Source organism: Uloborus diversus, chromosome 5, assembly GCF_026930045.1.
Source record: "Uloborus diversus isolate 005 chromosome 5, Udiv.v.3.1, whole genome shotgun sequence".
NCBI classification, from domain to species: Eukaryota; Metazoa; Arthropoda; class Arachnida; order Araneae; family Uloboridae; genus Uloborus; species Uloborus diversus.
In genome coordinates this window covers 29,238,980-29,257,423 of record NC_072735.1, presented here as the reverse complement: position 1 = coordinate 29,257,423, position 18,444 = coordinate 29,238,980, and the positions used below count along the sequence as shown (strand labels likewise).

The 18,444-nt window shown below is 30.9% G+C and overlaps 1 protein-coding gene across 2 annotated transcripts; it reads left to right on the top strand.

Moving 5' to 3' along the window:
* The first annotated feature begins 228 nt into the window (after positions 1 to 228).
* LOC129222579 (cyclin-J-like) lies at positions 229 to 17,849 on the top strand. Of its 2 annotated transcripts, none has more exons than XM_054857094.1 (5): positions 229 to 309; positions 10,790 to 11,091; positions 12,875 to 13,162; positions 13,734 to 13,893; positions 17,484 to 17,849. In XM_054857094.1, the coding sequence occupies exons 2-5, from the start codon at positions 10,812 to 10,814 to the stop codon at positions 17,611 to 17,613; spliced, it is 858 nt and encodes a 285-aa protein (XP_054713069.1). In that variant the 5' UTR covers positions 229 to 309; positions 10,790 to 10,811; the 3' UTR covers positions 17,614 to 17,849. The 2 variants fall into 2 exon arrangements, with proteins under 2 accessions (XP_054713069.1, XP_054713070.1); XM_054857095.1 differs by having other exon boundaries at positions 13,734 to 13,911; positions 17,484 to 17,620.
* The last annotated feature ends 595 nt before the right edge of the window (positions 17,850 to 18,444 follow it).

Here is an 18,444-nt window from a genome sequence, read left to right as displayed (position 1 = left end):
TGGTGTGTTGGTAGGAAAAGATGAAAATAAAATAATATGCTAATCAAACAGTAAATTAAAAAGTTATGGCAAAAAAGGTCACGTTACGGACTCTACATAAATGTCAAAAATACCGTGGAATGCCCCTGAAGCTTTAATATCTATTGCATAACTTTTCACACATTTAAAAAATTGGATATTTTTTTTCCCATTAGGAAAAAGCAGCATGTCATGACCCAACTCCACATACCCAGTTTTCTTAAATTTTGGTTTATTTACTAAAGATCTTCGGTTTTGGGTGCAACGGAGCTAATTTTACTTTGCAATTAGGTAAGCTTTAATTTTCAGGATTCTAAATTATTGTTATGCATAATTAATATATTAAACTTATAAAAAGACGTGCAATATGAACAGGAAACAATGTTTTTAAAAGCACATAAAGTTTTATGAGAAGAGCATCCTATTTTTAAATAAATCATGCCATTCTGAATTAAAAAAAGAAAATCCCGTGGGAACTTTCTGTTACTTTGCTTTTATTCACAACCAAAGTAGAATATCTTTGCTTAAAAGGCTCTGTTTGGGTATTTATTTCCCTTATTTTAATTTCAAAGATTTCAGCTTAGGAACTAAACAACACAAAATGATAGTTCAGCAAGTTGGTCGATAATTTATAATAACTGGCCGTTTAATCCCTAATTTTAACCTTTTAAATTAAGAAATGGATCCTGTTTTGGTCCCCCTTTTTTTAGAACTCATAACTTTTCTCCCTAGAGATGAACGAAAAATCTGTTGAACCCGGAATTCATTATTTTTCTGATAAATCTCTGACAGTTTAAAGCACTTTTTCTTACTGATGAATAAAAATGTTTGACAAGTTAGTTGCAAAAATTATTAAAAACTATGAATGTACATATTTTAATGATTGAAAATAAAGGACTTTCAATATTGTCTGTTTCACAGTTGAATAAAGTTAATTGATAAAAATTTTTATATTTTTATAATTTATTTTTTGTAAAAGTAAAAAATTCAAATGTTATACAAAATTTTTAAGGCATGATAAAAAATATATGATTTTTCAAATGATTTAAAGAATGATTTGAATTATCAAGTGCTCATTAAGGGTTCAATTTTATGATACTTAATTTTGTGAAGGTGTCAAAAAAGGTACTTGAATATCTGAATAAAGCCATGTTATAATGTGTCATAGTCATAGCTGCATAAAATCCTGTTATAACATTATAAATTTTGTTTTGTTTTTGTCTTTTTTATTAAACTTTTCTTGACATATATTTTTAATGAATTATGTTAGGTGTCAAATTGCAGGGCTAAAATTTAATCATCTTAGGATTTTTGCAAACAGCTACAAAAGTTTCAAAAAATATTTTTCAATGATTGGTTAGTGGTAATTCTTGAACCAGCCTTTAAAGTTTCCACCATCAGTGAAAGCTTAAGGGGGAAACCAGTTAAGACCGGTCAAAAAATCCATTTTTTTTTTAAAATTTCATAAAATGTTACTAAAACTATTCAAGAATATGTTGCAAGGGTGCAAATCTGCGCCAATCGCGCCAGTTTTCAATTTCTGATACAAAACAGCAAAATTCGTAATTTTTGAGCCAAGCTGTACCAAAAATGCGGTTTTATTATCCAGAAACATTCACTTCAAGAAAAAAAATAGTTGCATTCATTTTTTGTCATTGAAAGCTAAAAAGGAAGAAGTAAGTAAAAGAGGGGGTTAAGAACTCTTTATATTTGCCGAAAATTGTGTGTTGTGCTTTAAGTTTCGATCCTTTTGCATCCTGTAAATTTGTCAATTTTGAAAATTAAAGCTATTTTAGCCTATATTTTACTTTGAATTGACTTATTTTATTTCTCATTTTTATGATTATTTCATGTTTTGAATAAAATTAAGATATGCTTATTCTTTTATATGTGTGTAGAAAAAGTGTCTTAAAAGTTTATTAAAAAAAATAAAATGTATTTTTTTTTTAAATTACATTTAAGCAGTATAATCTTTACCACAAGTTCATGCATCTATTTCTTTTAAAATAATTTTCAAAAAGGATTTTTTTTCAGCACACATTATTTATTGGTTGCCATGCATACCTGTATCTATTTCTTTTAAATTATAAAACAAAATATAGTTTTTAACACATTGTCTACCAGTTACAACTTAAAAAAAATTCCTCTGGTACTGGGTGAAGTTCAAGTGAACCAGAATTGAGGCATCAACATTTAGTGAACTTGAATAAAATGCAAATATGTGGTCACGGCAGGTAATTTGTAAATCGACATAGAAAACAGCAATATGGGGTCCATATCCTCATTTTTTTTTTCGTTCTGCCAATGAAATGTTACTTCTAAATGAGCGGATTAATAAAGTTAAAAGCAATGCTAAATTATTGCCTAAAAAGAATCAGTGAGCTCAATTTTTATAATTTCTTCAGTAGTTAATTAAAATTTTGGATCACTTTTTACTTTTTTAAGGATTTTAAAAATTTTCAAAGCGTGGGTGCCCATATGCAAAATTTTAAGGGGGGGGGGGGGGGGCTCAGACATTTTCCCCATGGTTTAGCAGGATATTTTCCCCATACAAACTGATTTCAGTACAAATTAGAGTTATTAAAGTTTGACATTTTTAATTAACTATTCATTAATGGCTGGAGAAGAAATATTTTTATATTTTTGCAAAGAAAAAAGTACTAAAAGCAAGAAAATTCTCATTTCTAGGAGTGGGGCGGCTTGAGCCCAGGGTTGGCCGAATTGGACCCAATGGGTTTTTTTGAAAAAACCCATTCAAAAAAACCCATTATTTAGCCCACTTTTGGGTTTTTTAAAATTTTGTGAGAATTTTTAAAAAAATTAATTAATTTAAATACTTTTACAATTTAAACTTCTTTTTTATTTGTTCTTCACCACAGACAATGAACATGAAAAATGGATTTTGAGCTTTAATAGTATTTCTTAACTCTTAACCGCATTAAAAATATACTTCAAAGATTTTAAATAAATGTATTTAACTTTTTCTTTAACTGGTCAATAAATAACTCAAATTATCTTGAGTCCCTATACCAAGTCCTGTCACGTCTGATTTTCTCAATATTTGTAGATTGTACAGAAGAAACTAATCTAGTTAAAAGGCTTTCATGTAATTATTTTCTGCTTACCAACACGTCACAAATCTCGAATAAACACAAGGTAAATTTTTTAGAAATAAACAGATTTTTCAAACGGTCGACAAAAAACAGAACAGGTACAGTATTTTCATTATTTTACAAAAAAGTTTAATATTTCTTACCCTGTACACAGAAATAGAAAAACAGGCAACATAAAATTCAAAAAAATGTCTTGATTAAGCTGGAATTCAGTAAAAAGGGATTTAAACTAAATGAGGTTCTACAGTAGTTTTGCACAACGAAATGAAATACTATAAAGTAAAATGCAAAAAAAAAAAAAAATGTAGTAATTAAAAAACGAACAATAGATTTTATCACTCGAGAAGTAACTTTGCCTTAACTGTTGGTAATAATGAAAATTAAAAAATCTGAAACTTAAACATTCTTGGGTTTTTTCGTCTTTTATACTTTTCTTCATAAATCTCTGAATTTTAACTAGGTTTCCAGCTTTTTACCCAAAGATAATTTTTGCACTTTGTCCATATACTTATGCTACAATATGCTACAAGTACCCCACATTTTCCCTAAAAAAAGACAAAAAAAAAACACATTTCTTTTAAAAAACCCAACTTTAGTTGGGTTTTATTTAAAAAAACCCAAAAAACCCTGGGTCCATGGGCTTTTTTAAAAAAACCCGGGTTTTTGCCAACCCTGCTTGAGCCCCCTATATAGGTGCCCTTGCTTCAAAGGGCTATGTACTGAAAAGTCTGTAAAGTGAGAAGGATTTTTATTTATTTATCTACATTCCCCCCCCTCCAAGATTTTATTTGTCTGTGCAAGGGGGGGGGGGCTATTAATTCAAGTATTAAAAGTAAAATTTCAGATATTGATGCAAGATGAGAATATTCAAACCAGGTCTATAACTGTATGTGTGAATAACACATCAATGTAATGACTTCTAAATTATATTCATCACATGTTGAGGATATAAAACTTGTTTCTTCTGAATAAATCTTTAATTCATGCATTTTTTAAAAATTCATTTTATCATTTCAAATCATTCTGTTAAAGAATTGTTTTTTGCACCTGAAAACTTTACATTTCATGTTTAAACTGCTAATCAATTCCCCTTTTTTTAAAAAAACCAAAGTATAAAAAATCTCACATTTTTATATTAAAATCTCTCCCCACCCCCCTCCTTCTGTTTTTTTTCTTCTGTAATAATTAGAAACTGGTTATAAATACATTTTTAAAGTTTTTTTTTTCTCTCTTTAGCTCTAAATGTAATAAATATCTAAATGTAATATACTTAAGGCAATTTTTAATTTAAATGCTATAGTTGTTGTCTGTGTCATGCAATGCTATAAATAAAAATATGATCAATGTTTGCAACAATGGGGTTGTTTCCGAAATTTTAAAAGTATTTTTTTTCTGAAAGAGCATGCTTAAAGACTTGGGATACGACTGTTTTTTAAATAATTTGTTTAAGTTTAATATTTTTAAAAAATTACTTAAATTGGTGCGCTTTCATTGTTTATGTTTCTGCCCGATGACATCACAAATGATGAAATGCCATTCAGTGTTGCCGTTCACAGACTAAAATATTTAATTTGTGTCTTTACCAGGCATCGCAGCGTTCCTATATTCCTATATTTTCCTATATTTCTGAAAAAGGTTCCTATTTTCCTATAATTCCTATATTTTCCTATATTTTCAGTTTCCGCTTCCTTTTTTTTTTTTTTTTAAACTTTTCCCCCGACTTTTTGCTACTGCATTTCCGTGAGCGACGCGCAGACGCCATTTTATCTAAGCAGGGCTCCCAAATGGTCCGCTTTTCCCGCCAAAGTTCGTTTTTTATGGTAAAGTCCGCTTTAGACCGCTTTTTAACATTTCAGTCTGATTAGTCCGCTTTTACATAGTTTTTACTTAAATATCACATTTTAAAAGTTTTTTCATTTCGTTAAAAGTTACTGTACACCCAAACACGCCGCCGCAGCGCGTGTTAAACCAAGTTCGTACGCCGATTAAAAAAACCTTGAAAGGTTATTGGAAAAAAAGGTCTTTTTTTTTTCAAGTGCTTGAAAACCTTGAAAATGTATGAGAAGTTTCTTTATTGCTTGAATTCTTTCAAAAATCATTGGATTGTGTTTCAATAGTGCAATTTTCTGAACATATATATATTCGGTTTGATTTATCGCGAAAAATTGCTTTCGTGTTTAAGGTTTCAATCCCTTTGCATCTTGTTAATATTTTGATGTTTTTACAATCCAAAGTGATTTTGACATGACTTTAGCTTAGCTTATTTTTCGTTTAATTTCAATAATTAACGAAGGAATTATTTTGGAAACTATGGCAACATTGAACTTACTCGGATTTCGCGGAAAAATGCTTCTCGCGTTTGAAATTTCAATCCTTTTGCATCTTGTGAACATTTTGATGTTTTTGACAATTGGAAGTTATTTTTAAATATACTGATATAGATTAGCTTATTTTTCATTTAATTTCAATAATTAACGAAGGAATTATTTTGGAAGTCATGGCAACATTGTACTTACTCGGATTTCGCGGAAAAATGCTTCTCGCGTTTGAAATTTCAATCCTTTTGCATCTTGTAAATATTTTAATGTGTTCCACAATTGGAAGTTATTTTGACATATGCTGCTATAGATTAGTTTATTTTTCATTTAATTTCAATAATTAACGAAGGAATTATTTTGGAACCCATGGCGACATTGAACTTACTCGGATTTCGCGGAAAAATGCTTCTCGCGTTTGAAATTTCAATCCTTTTGCATCTTGTAAATATTTTGATGTGTTCCACAATTGGAAGATATTTTAACATATGCTACCTTAGTTTAGCTTATTTTTCGTTCAATTTTAGTAATTAACGAAGGAAAAAATTTGGAAAACATGACAACATTGAGCTTATTCGGACTTCGCGGAAAATTGCATCTCGCGTTTGAAATTTCAATCCTTTTGCATCTTGTAAATATTTTGATGTGTTCCACAATTGGAAGTTATTTTAACATATGCTACCTTAGTTTAGTTTAATTTTGGTAATTAAAGAAGGAAAAAATTTGGAAACCATGACAACATTGAGCTTATTCAGACTTCATGGAAAATTGCATCTCGCGTTTGAAATTTCAATCCTTTTGCATCTTATAAATATTTTGATGTGTTCCACAATTGGAAGTTATTCTGACATATGCTACTTTAGATTAGCTTATTTTTCATTTAATTTCAATAATTAACGAAGGAATTATTTTGGAAACCACGGTAACATTGAACTTACTCGGACTTCGTGGAAAATTGCTTTTTGTGTTTGAAATTTCAATCTTTTTGAATTATGTAAATGTTGAAATATTTTTCCCAATCGAATGTTTTTCCCATATGCCACCTTAGATTAGCATGTTTTATGCTTAATTTAGTAGAAAATAAATGTTTTATGGGAAACATGCCAACATTGAACTTGGTTCGTGAAAATATGCTTCTGTGAGCTTTCAATAGTTTTGCATCTTATAAATATTTTTATATTTATGACAATTAGAAGTTCTTTTGACATGATACGTTTTAATTTTTATTTAGATAACTAAAAAATTAATAATTTTTGTGTTTAATTAGTTTATTTAGTTTTTCAAACTTAATTTTGATTATTCTTTGCTTATTTTCGTTTATTACTGTTTTTTTGTGTGGGGGGATATTATATTTAAATAATTGAGTACATAGCATTTTAAAGTAGCATTTTTATATGAAACAAAGTTGAAGTATGTAATTTCATCAAGTTGAATTTGTGTACATCATTTCATTGTCATGATGCCTGCTGTTGTTCTCATGTGCCAGCTAGGCTGGCAATTTGGGATGCGCTGCTTCATTTTTCCAACTGCACTGTCATTTGGTGTGAAGTCCGACTTCCACAGTACACACATGTCATAAGGATCAGTTTATAGGGTAGGCAATTATTCACAGCATAACATTAGATTCACACAAAGAAAGGACAGAAGAAAGTATGTCCATGCCCGAGCCGGGATTCGAACCCGGACCTTCCTGTCGCCGTCAGACTTCTCTGACCACTAGACAAGGCAGGCGGCATGATGCCTGCTAAGGGGGGATTTGTTCCCCCCCATAAAAGTTCAAAGCACTCATGGCCCTGCAATCATGGAGTAATTTTTTAATGTAAGCTTTATGATTCTTGAAAATATACTTTAAATATGAAAATTGCAAAACTAAGCCTCATGTGATCTGCTTCCCTTTGTGATTCAGCATTTCAGACATTTTTAGGAAAACTTTGAATACAGTAGATCTGTTTGGTGTGTGATAGATTCATATCGGTTGTGAAGGGTATAATGCTATTAAGAAGCATTACAAGACAGAAAAACACAAAAATAATTTTAAACTAAGGAAAGATGAAGCACAGCTTCATCTATCCTTCTCTGGGACTACCAGCACCCCCCCCCCTCCCATCCAAGTGTTTGTGTAAATAATATTATTATTCAATGGATAAAAAGAACAGTTGTGCAGAAGATAAAGGAATTGTATCATTAAAAATCTCAGTATTATGGTTAATTAACAAATTATCTTCATGGATTTAGCAGAAGGCAGCTAATTTGCCTTTTGGTGCTTCCTTGAAATTAAATGAATGGTCCTCCCAAGGTCATCTTTTTAATCCTAACTGGTCCTCTTTAGTCCTCTTTTTAATTGAAAATGGTCTCCTTCCTTTTCTAAAGCTAAAATGTGTTGAGTGCCCTGTACCGTGTTTCTTCCTGAGTGGAGCAGCGTTTGACTTTAGCTCGTTTCTGCAGCTCAATTCTGAGCCCATGAAGCTCCTGCGCAAGTCCTCAAAACTTCACTTTCTAACTCGGCGTCGATGAACTTGGGCGATCATGGTGGGCGCATGGGCTATGTAGGTTTTGACGATGTCATTCTAGGAAGGGCTCTCCGGCCACTTACCGTTTCAGGTCTCCACACGCACGATTTTTTTTCTTTTTTCGGAACTTTGCGTTTGGCTACGGTTGCAATTATTGCTACTTGCGGGATAACTCATCTCAACTTCGATTGTTTTGGTTTTAATTGTGTGGAATGTAGGTGCTGCAGCTCACGTATCAACTAAACGTTCATTTTAATAATAATGCCTCCGAAGAGGCCGCACAGCCAAGTTTTCAAAAAAGAATACGCAAAGCTGTTCTCGATTTTAAAAGAATTGAGGAAGTCGGAAAGACATGCACACTTTGGGGTCGTTCCAGACACAATTTGGGTCCGCTTTGCGGCCCCTTCACAAATTTACGCATCGTAAAAGCGGCCCCATTCACAAAATTCCACATTCAAAAGCAGCTCATTCACAAAATAAATATACAAACAACATAATAGGGTAAATCTGGAGCTATCATTTTTTTTCCAACCGGAAAGCTACCGGACCAGCAGCTACGTGTGAAACATAGTCGCCATATTTGGTCATTCACGGGATGGAATCAGACAAGATGCTTAAGTGCTTAAAAGTCTAAGAACAAAGCAGAATTGTATTTTTAGACTTATTTATGCGTATGTATTGCACTTATGTCAGGTAGTGTTATTACATGTTTTTAATCAAATAGTAGTGCAGTCGAACCTGTTTATCTCGAACCTGCCTATCTCAAAAACCTCTCTGTGTCGAAGTTTTTCATTTTCCCTGCACATAAAGTATTAATTCAATGTTTTCCCCCATGTTTGTCTTGAATGAAATTTTCTGAAAACATGCATAACTCGAATTTTGACTTAAGTGTCTTTCTTGAATTCCATCCACAACAATCTTTATTGACTGGAATTTGGAGACAGAAAGCACTTTTCTTAATATAAGCAGTCACATAATCCTCCAGAATTAAAACTTTATGTACAAAAAGCAAGTTTTCCAGCAATTAAATCCATTCTGAAACTGAGAGGAAGGGGACATGGTTGATTAGTAAAATTGCTCCCAAAGTTTTACTTTCGAGTCATTGCTCCAATTACTTATTTTTAGAACTTTTTTCAAAACTTCTGTATCTCGAAGCCTCTGTATCTCGAATTTTTCTTATGTGCCGTAAAATTCGAGATAGACAGGTTCGACTGTATTGCATTTTGAAAAAAAAATGTCCTACTGGCCTGCCTTGTTATAAAAATTCCTGTATGTCCTCTTTTTTTTATTTTTAAAATGTTCCTATATTATTTCGAAAAATTCCTATATTGTTTGCAAAAAATTCATATTTTTTCCATCGAATTCCTATATTTTTTTCAGAAAATTCCTATATTTTCTATCCAATTCCTATATTTTTTTCACAATTCCTATATTTTCCTATATTTTTGTTGGCAAATGTCACTTCTATCCCTGGTCTTTACTTACATGCATTGGCAATGATATGGTTGATAGCAAGCGTAGAGCGCAATTTTAATTCTCTTGTTGATTTTCATAATATGGAACCGTGGTAGAAAGATGTGCCAAAATGCATCATTTGTGACGTCATCAAGACGATGCCTTGTTTCAAAAATTGGACATTTAAAAAAATTAATTAAAAATCAACTGTTGGGAAAATAAAATATTTTCTGGGTTTATGTTTTTTTTCTTGCTTATTCTATCAATTTCAATGACTTGAAGTAGTACTTTTGACTGAAGGAAACAACCCCATTACTATGAAACAACTAAATTAAGATTCTAGTTAGGTATACGTATGTATTATGAAATTATGATGAATTGTGCATTTACCAAAAGTAGTTTTTACACCTTTTTTTTAAATGACAATTTTAATGACTTGCTGCCAAATTAGTTTTTAAAAATTATTTAGATACTTTTTTGCTACAAATGTTTTGTATTTGATTCAAACTGTGTATAGTGATCTTGTCCAAAATTAAAGATTCTGTTACAAAACTGAGTTCATCCGATACAAAACTGATCATTCTGATACAAAACAGTGTTTTTACTGATACAAAATTTTCATTTTTGTTGATACAAAGCTAATACAAAAATGAATTTTTGATTTTCCACCCTTAATGTTGCCGAAATTTGTGTGAAAAATTCCGATTAATTTCGTTGCTATGAGCACTAAAAGTGACTGGAGATTCAAAAATGTTCCCAGCATTTTTTTTTTCAAATGCGTTTTTCTCAAAACAACTTTTTTTCAACTGGTGTGCATTCTAGCTCCAAGAGTTTTTGACAAATCCTTCTGAAAATTTGTGTGAATATTCTTTATTCAATTATGCTCTATATGAACCTAACTATTTGATGATATTATTAATAAAAATATTTTTTTTAAATGTTAGAAGTGTGAAAAAATCCTAATATTGTAATAAAACACCTCCAAAATGTTTAATTTTCAATTTTTTGATCATAATTAGGTTCATATTCTAAGGAAATATGTTGTTTATGAGAAAGAAAAATTGTAATGATTACAGGCAAAAATTGGCTTCAGTAATGCACACCAGCAACAAGCTCTGATGGTTACTGCACATGGACAGCAGCTTATAACTCTTCTAATTCTGCTGGAAATGATTTCAAAAAATTACAAAGTATTCTTCCGGAGATAAATAAAATATCCTCCAAATTTAAAGAAATTCTGAATATTTCTTTCCTGTTAAAAAAAAAAAAAATCACGAAAAAACACTAAAATTTCGGCCTTCAAAACTGGTTTCCCCCACATAAATTTGTAACATCATTTGCAATTTGTTTGTAATTTCTAAAATGTGTTTATTTTTAGAACTTAGGTTACATTTATTCTGATGACAACTGAGAAAGATTGGTGGGTTCAAGAATATGCACAAGACATCCACAAGCACCTTCGATCTAAAGAAAAGAAGAGGTTTTTATTTAGAGGAAAGTCACCTCAGTTGCACATGAGGAAATGTTTAGTGGAGTGGTTAGAGCTGATCTGTGATAAATTAGAGTTTTGTACTCCTGTCCTTCATCTGGCCTTGTATTTGTTAGATATTTTCATGGACAACCATACAATTCATTATGATCATTTACAAATGGTGGCACTAGGTTGTTTAACTGTTGCTGGTAAGTAAATTCTCTTCTTTTTTTGGATTATTAACAAATTGTAATTGTATTGGCTACTTTAATATTTCCATTGCTGCATGTTGGAAGAGAAATTGCTTGTCAAGGTTGCTTCTGATGTGCTATAGTGAATTTAATACTAGAAAATTTTAAAATAGGACATAAAAAACTGAAGTATACATGATGCATAATTGTCAAATGCGTGTCCTATATGCTTGTTTTTATTTCTGATAGGCCCCAGTGACAACCAGTCACTGCATTCCCTTGCTCTCGACCAACTTTTTACTCTTAACTTCTCCCGATACGACCAAGTTTTTAAGGGATAAAATGGCTTGAGGAGAGTTAGTCTTTAGAATACATTTTCACATATATTGCTCGGGGATTCTCCAGCGGAGGGACATTCTGACCTCCCAAAAATGTCCTTCTTTGGCAAATTTTGTTTGGTTAAAAAATTTTACTTTGGGGGAAGAGATTGATATTTGTAAGCTACATTTGTCTTAGAAAATTTTTAAAAAGACATTTAGGGCTGAATTTATTTATGAGCTAAATAATCTATAGCTTAGGACCTCCACTTTGTTGGGGGCCCTCAACACCCAAAATATTGCACAACTCATTCTTTAAAAAAAATGAAGAGTGCTTGAAAAACCTGTTGGCAATATTTTTCTCAATGTCTAGTTTCATTTGGGTTTTTTTCCGAGAAAACTCACAAAAAGTGTGCAACACTATGTCTTCCTATCTTTTCACTATTTGCAAAAAAAAAAAAAAAAAAGACACTTGATGCATTTAAGATGCATGTTTGATTCAAATACCTGGCAGTTTTTTAATGTTAAAGTTGGATTTTGTTCTGCTTTTGAGGATTTGGTTTCATTAAAGCGGCTGATTAAATTAACGACTGATCCAATTACCCTGTGCTGACTGTAACCCCTTCGAGGTGAATCCATTAAAGACAGTAAGAGCATTAAAAAAAAGGTGGGGGAGGTATATTGGTTTCTGTATTTGAAAAAAGTCACACATAGTGAAATAAAAAAAACTTTCAAAAATAGCTTGTTATTTTTGCCATCGACATAAAGTTGTCTGAACTAAAAACGTGTCAACATACCTGAAGTAGTTTAAGCCTCGTTAAGTCTAAATCCGGCTCTGTGTATAGATCAAGATTTGCTTTCAGCTAGGCGTGAGGAGTAAAAGGTTTTGATTGCATGCCTGCCCTCTAGGATCACTCGACAGTTTTGGGCTACTTTTATAATCCCAATACTCATACAATTTGGTACAGCCTTTTTTTAAGCTGATGTAGATAATAGGTGACGATGTATTATTTCCTTAACCAACTTTTTTTAGATCAAAACTGTTGCCAGACAAATTAAACATAAAACTGCCAGTTATTACCATCACATTTAATACACCTGAGTCAAATTTAGGATATGTTCTGTTTTGCTCTGGAGCAAAAATTGTTTTTAACCTATAAGAATATATAAACAAATAAGGATTAAGACTTGCCTAACCACCTTTGACAAATTTGAATTGATATTGTGCTGGTGTGTAAGATTGACATAGTACATATTTGTAAAGCTTTATTGAAAACTCAAATTAATAATTTAATCAGCTATATCAAATTGACATAATGCAAGATTTTTCTGGCTCCTTGTTGTTTTTGTTATTTTGGGATTTGACTGTACTTATATGTACTTGTGACTGTTGTATCATAATATCAGCAATGTACAAAAAATGTATGTATTTTAAAATAATTTTACGCTTTTACATGTATACTGACATACATGTTTGTTTTTAGTGAAACTTGAAGAAAACGATGCCTTAATACCAAAGAACAGTGATCTCAATGCACTTGTCGGAAACAAATATAAATTAATAGAATTTGTGCAGATGGAAGTTTCTATTTTGACTTTCTTCAATTGGGATATTTTGTTCCCCACTGCAGCTCATTTTGTTGATTATTATATAATGTATGCTGTTAGCCCTTTTGATGCCAGCAATGATGATGGAAATTGGTCTAATTTGAAGCGAATGGAGGTGGTTATGAAGAAATATGTTCGCTACTTTTTAGAAGTTTCCATACAAGGTGATTTTACAATTGCATTTGATTATAACTAAATATTATTGTTTTTGAACAGCAGTAGCAAATATTTTTCATTATTTTTGGATTTACATGTGTTATGTTTAGTTATGACTATGTAAGTTTTTTTAAATGAATGATCTAAGTGTAGAATAGAATATTAGAGTATTTAAAAATGGATTAGACTTAAAAATTTAATTTTTCTTGATGAATTACAGTTTTAACACTCTGTTTTTTTATTATACAGTTTATGCACTTGCAGGATGGTAGGGAAAACATAAATGTTAACATATGTATGTAACATATGTAACACAACAACACAACTCACGTATGTAACATGAGAAATGTAACATATTCTTAGGTTTCAATGTGTGAAATATGCTACAAGCATTAAAATTATATCTGGTTACATGCACACAATATTACCATACTTAGATTGGCAATATGGCTTAAAATCAAGGGCTCTGTGGTTCCCCCTCCTCCCTAATATCGTTTAATTTTGTCTTTCTGTGACATTGAAACACATATGAATTTGATTAATGCATGAATATAAATACTTGTTTATCTTGTTTTTTAGATGTTATTTTCTTGCAATTCCCACCATCTAAAGTTGCAGCATCCTGTCTTGCAGCAACTAGAGGATGTTTGGCAGTATCAGTGCCTTGGCCTGGACATTTGGAACGCTTAACTGGTTGGTCATACGATCAGTTAAAACCTTGTGTGGATCTGATGCACAGGTAATGAACTGTGTTCAGGTAATGATTATGGTTTTCAATTTTTCTATTACTTTCTGTAATTTGTGAAGTTTTCTATGGGAAATTGGATGTGAAGCTTGGGAACAATACAAAACCCCCATAGCATATTGTGTATTACAACTGAGACTTCAAGAAATATTGATTTTTATCTGCAACAGACAATTTTAAAATGCTCATAAACGAGTTTGTCTCATTGGCTATAAATAATTTAAACGTTTCTTTCCAAATTTTAACATTTGGAATTTTTTATAAACTTGTGTAATTTAGCTTGTCTATAAGCTATGCCAAGATTAGCCAAGAATGGGTTTTACAGGATAATTGTGTGATGTTTCTGAATGTAATGAATAATGCTAGGAAACATTGTAAGTGCATCATAAGTGTGAATGAATGAAAAAACATTGCCAAATGTCCCATAAAAAAATGAGTATGACTTTATTGTATTTACTATGACACAAAATTTGCAATCTGTAAATGCATCACCAAATTCAATCTTGTAACAATTTTTTCAAAAATTTGCCACGTTGAGTTATTAATGTTAAAGTTCATTTATGAGTTAATTTTTACTACTACGTTTTTGTAGTGAATTTATCATAACAACAGTTCATGTTGATGTCAGTTACAGACTAGAAAATAACACTGAAAAAAAATATTAACAAATTTTCTGTTCCTCAATGTACATTGGGTGTTTCTTATAGATTTCAATGTGCTGAAAAAGAATATCTTTGCAAAAAATTTCTATCACCCTCCAATTTTAAGAAATTTCAGTTTTAAGTTTTGGATTATATTAGCTATCTTATAGCAGTTACAAGTTTACTACATTTTTCTTTTAGATGCATTTGATCCATAGACACATCAGGGGTCTGATCAGAGGAAATTTGGGTCCGTTAGTGGACCTTGCACAAAAATCCAATCAACCAAAACAGACCTTTCACAAAATCCCGATCAACCAAAATGGACCCTTCACAAAATTATGATAAACAAATTATTTATGGAAAGAGCAAATCTGAAATCAAAATAACGCATATTTCCCGTGTATAAAACCAATAACGTTTGGAACATTTTTTAAAGTTAAATTAGAGGAGTGAGCTTATACAAAATCTGCTAATTTTGCAAAAAAAAAAAAAAAAAAAATCCAAACTTGTGTGATGCTCCTGCAAGCAATAAATATCTACTACTGCCAAATAAATATAATGCTTGTTTGTTTCTTTGAAAGAAATTAACAGCTGAAAGTCAGTTTGTTTTATCATAGCTATTTTGCAGATAAACAATAATAATATATATCAGCAAAATGAACTTAGAACTGCAAACAGATATTAGGGGTGGGGAAAAATGCAATCGCTTCAGATAGGGTTACCAACTTCAAAATTATCACCATTTAGTATCTGACATTAAATCTTTATAGTGACTTGATTAAAAAATATTCTCATTTTACCAGCTTGGCAATATTTGCGTTTCTAGGGTGTGATGTGTAACTGTTATTTTGGGAGAAAATCATGTGAGTTGGATTTTTCAATGCTAACAAGGATGTTTAACTCTAAATTAACTTTTTTATTTACTGTTTTTTTCTTTAGATGCTTACATTTTGAAAAGTGCAATCTTTTTACATCCACTATGAGAATCATATTTTATTTTTGTTACAACACTTATTTCATGTTTTTAAAGCGAAATTCCATTATCTACTACAAGTCAAAAGTCAAATTGTTGAATCGATATTTTAATTTTATTTTTGCTTCAACTGTGTTGATAGATATTAATGATATGCTTATTATAGGCCTCTAAAATGCAATTCTAAAGTAATTTTATGAAAAATATTTCTTTTACAAGCCGTTTTCATACTTTTGATGTCCTTTTTTTGTGGATTGCGATTTCTTTGCATCTGCTATAGATTTTTCGATGTTTAGTGCCCTTTGTTAAGAGGTAAACAAATAAAATATTTTTTATATTTTTGTTAAAGTCATGAGATTTATAAGTTTTAAATGAAATTCTGTGCTCTTTAAGAGTGTCTTGGGCCAGAGAAATTAAATGCTGACCCCACCCCTGCCTAAGTTTTACTTTTCTGTTACAATTATTTTAAATACTATACATCTAACATTTCTAGTATAGTTTAACACAATGTAAAATGGTTAATAAATATTGATACATGAGGAGTGCCCATCTCTCAGAGAACGATGCCCCCCCCCCCCCGGCGAATACTAGAAAAACACTCAATAATGATATTCTCAACAGAAAAGAGGAAAACACTCAACTTTAAGTTTCAATGATGCAGTATTTGCAACATTAAAATTAAAAATTTTTTTTTTTGCAAAAATATTTGATTTTTACAAAATTAATTGATTTTTCACAAAATAATTTGATTTTTCCCAAAAAACGGATTCTATGAAAAATCCTGGACATGTTTTTTTATGAATTACAGCGATAGAAAGTAGAAGCAAAAAAGAAAGTAGAACAAGAAAGTAGAAGCCAAATTCACTTTGATAAGTTTTTTTTTTTTTGCGACTTTTAGCCGATGGCGCTGGAAGTTCCGTATCATTTCGGTTTCATGCAAGATCAGGGCAGTTGAAGTTGTCTTTCGGTGCGTGGAAATGCCGAACAATTGAAAATGAAAAAATTGTTCATTTCCAACTTAGTCATGTGTGATTGTGCTTTGAAAATTTCTTATATGCGAGAATATACAGTCAAACTTCCATAACTCGATATTTTGCTAATTGGAGGTAATTTCAAAATCCTGGCGAATGTGCAGGCTTTAGTGCTCAGTATTTGTTTCATTGCTCGGAAGTTTAAAAAGTCTATTTTTTTAACAATTAAAAGAATTTTTCATTCCCCCGAATGTTAAATCTTGTCTCTATTTTCTTTTTTTCTTAAATTATATGTATATATATATATGTATATATATTTACAATTATAAATAAAGGCTTTCTGTAACTAAAATTCACTTAACGTCATCCGAAGTTCAACCTCCGGAACAAGGTGTTATAAAATATCCAAAGCATATAGAAAAAATGTGAGCCATTCTACAATAAGAGATGATGCATAACATTTATATACCTTTTAAATTTTACAAGTTAAATTCTCTGTAAAACGTTGTCAGGTTTTGGGGGTACAGTTCTCAAGCTATTGATAGAATTTTTTTTTTTTGTTTTGAATCAATATAACATTTATGTATTTTTTAAACTAGACTTTTTGCTAGAGTTAAAAAAAAGTTTCTGTGACTATACTATGGTGAGAAGGTAAAGCAAAGTATCTGCAAAATTTTTATTTTTCATTTTTTTTTCGTCTATTGTACTTGAAGTGAAATGTACAAGCTTGTTCATTTGTTTTCTGCTAAAAGTACAGCCCCCCCCCCCCAAAAAAAAAAATCCAACATTTCCCTGTTGTTAGTATGGAATCCATTACATGTTTCTTCAACTATCTCAAAAACACATTTCTGCAGATACTGCATTCTACCTCCTCGCAGTGGTATATGACTCAAATTGTGTCTTAACTTAATGCATTTTCTCTCTGTATGCTTTTAGTAGAGCACTTGAATAGATATTGTTGTCATCATAACTTTGTAATCCTGTTTCAATTTACAGGAATCTTTATGTGGATTGGGTTGCTAATAAAGGAGATTCTCACCAAACTCCGAAAACTCCTAGTGTAATGAAGTGCACAGAAAAAGGGGATGATGCTTTGAATGGAAATTCTGATTGCAGCTTAAAATAATACTTACATCGAACATCTCTAGTAAAAATAGTTGATACTGTGATAATAAACGTTTTTATGTGTTCATTTTGCTTTACAAAGATACTCCTTTTTAATAGATATATTTTCATTTACATTTTTCAAAGATATTTTTGTATCATTTTGTGTTGTATCATTGTGCCAAATAGGACATCCAGGTCTGATAAACCAAAGTAAACAGTTGCTTTGCTGTAACTTTTTATTTAAATAAAGTTCCTATATATGTATCCAATTATCATAAGTTATAATTTATTTATGGATTACCTCATTTTTTCTCCCTGTTTGAAACTTGTATTTAATGTTTGTATTATTTCTTCATCAGTTTCCCATCTATGGCAAAATTTTTTTTATTCAGTAGTTTCATTTTTATATGCATGAATAAAATGAATCTCAGTAAATACATAATTATGTTAACATACACTATAATCAGTAATTAAAATATTCTTTCGTTGTTATAGTTTGCTTACAATGTTTCATTCCTTGATGGAATATTTTACTTAAAGTGCCATTCATTTTCTGTTGACACATTAAGCTCTTTAAGATCAGAATTTTGTTGATGTTGCATGCTAAATAGCTCGGTTTTGTGTCTTCCATATCCTAAGTGCCATAACTATAATATTTCTGTTAACTCCCCCCCCCCCTTTTCCACCTAAGGTTTTTAAAGAAGCTATTTTACACAATTTCTAAATAGAGAGCTATGGATAAATATCTGAAAAAATTTCTTTATTTCTTATTATTTAGGAACATTCCTCGGAAATTGGTCATGTTGTCCCGCAAGTTACGCCTCATATATTTCTTTAAAAATAATACTTC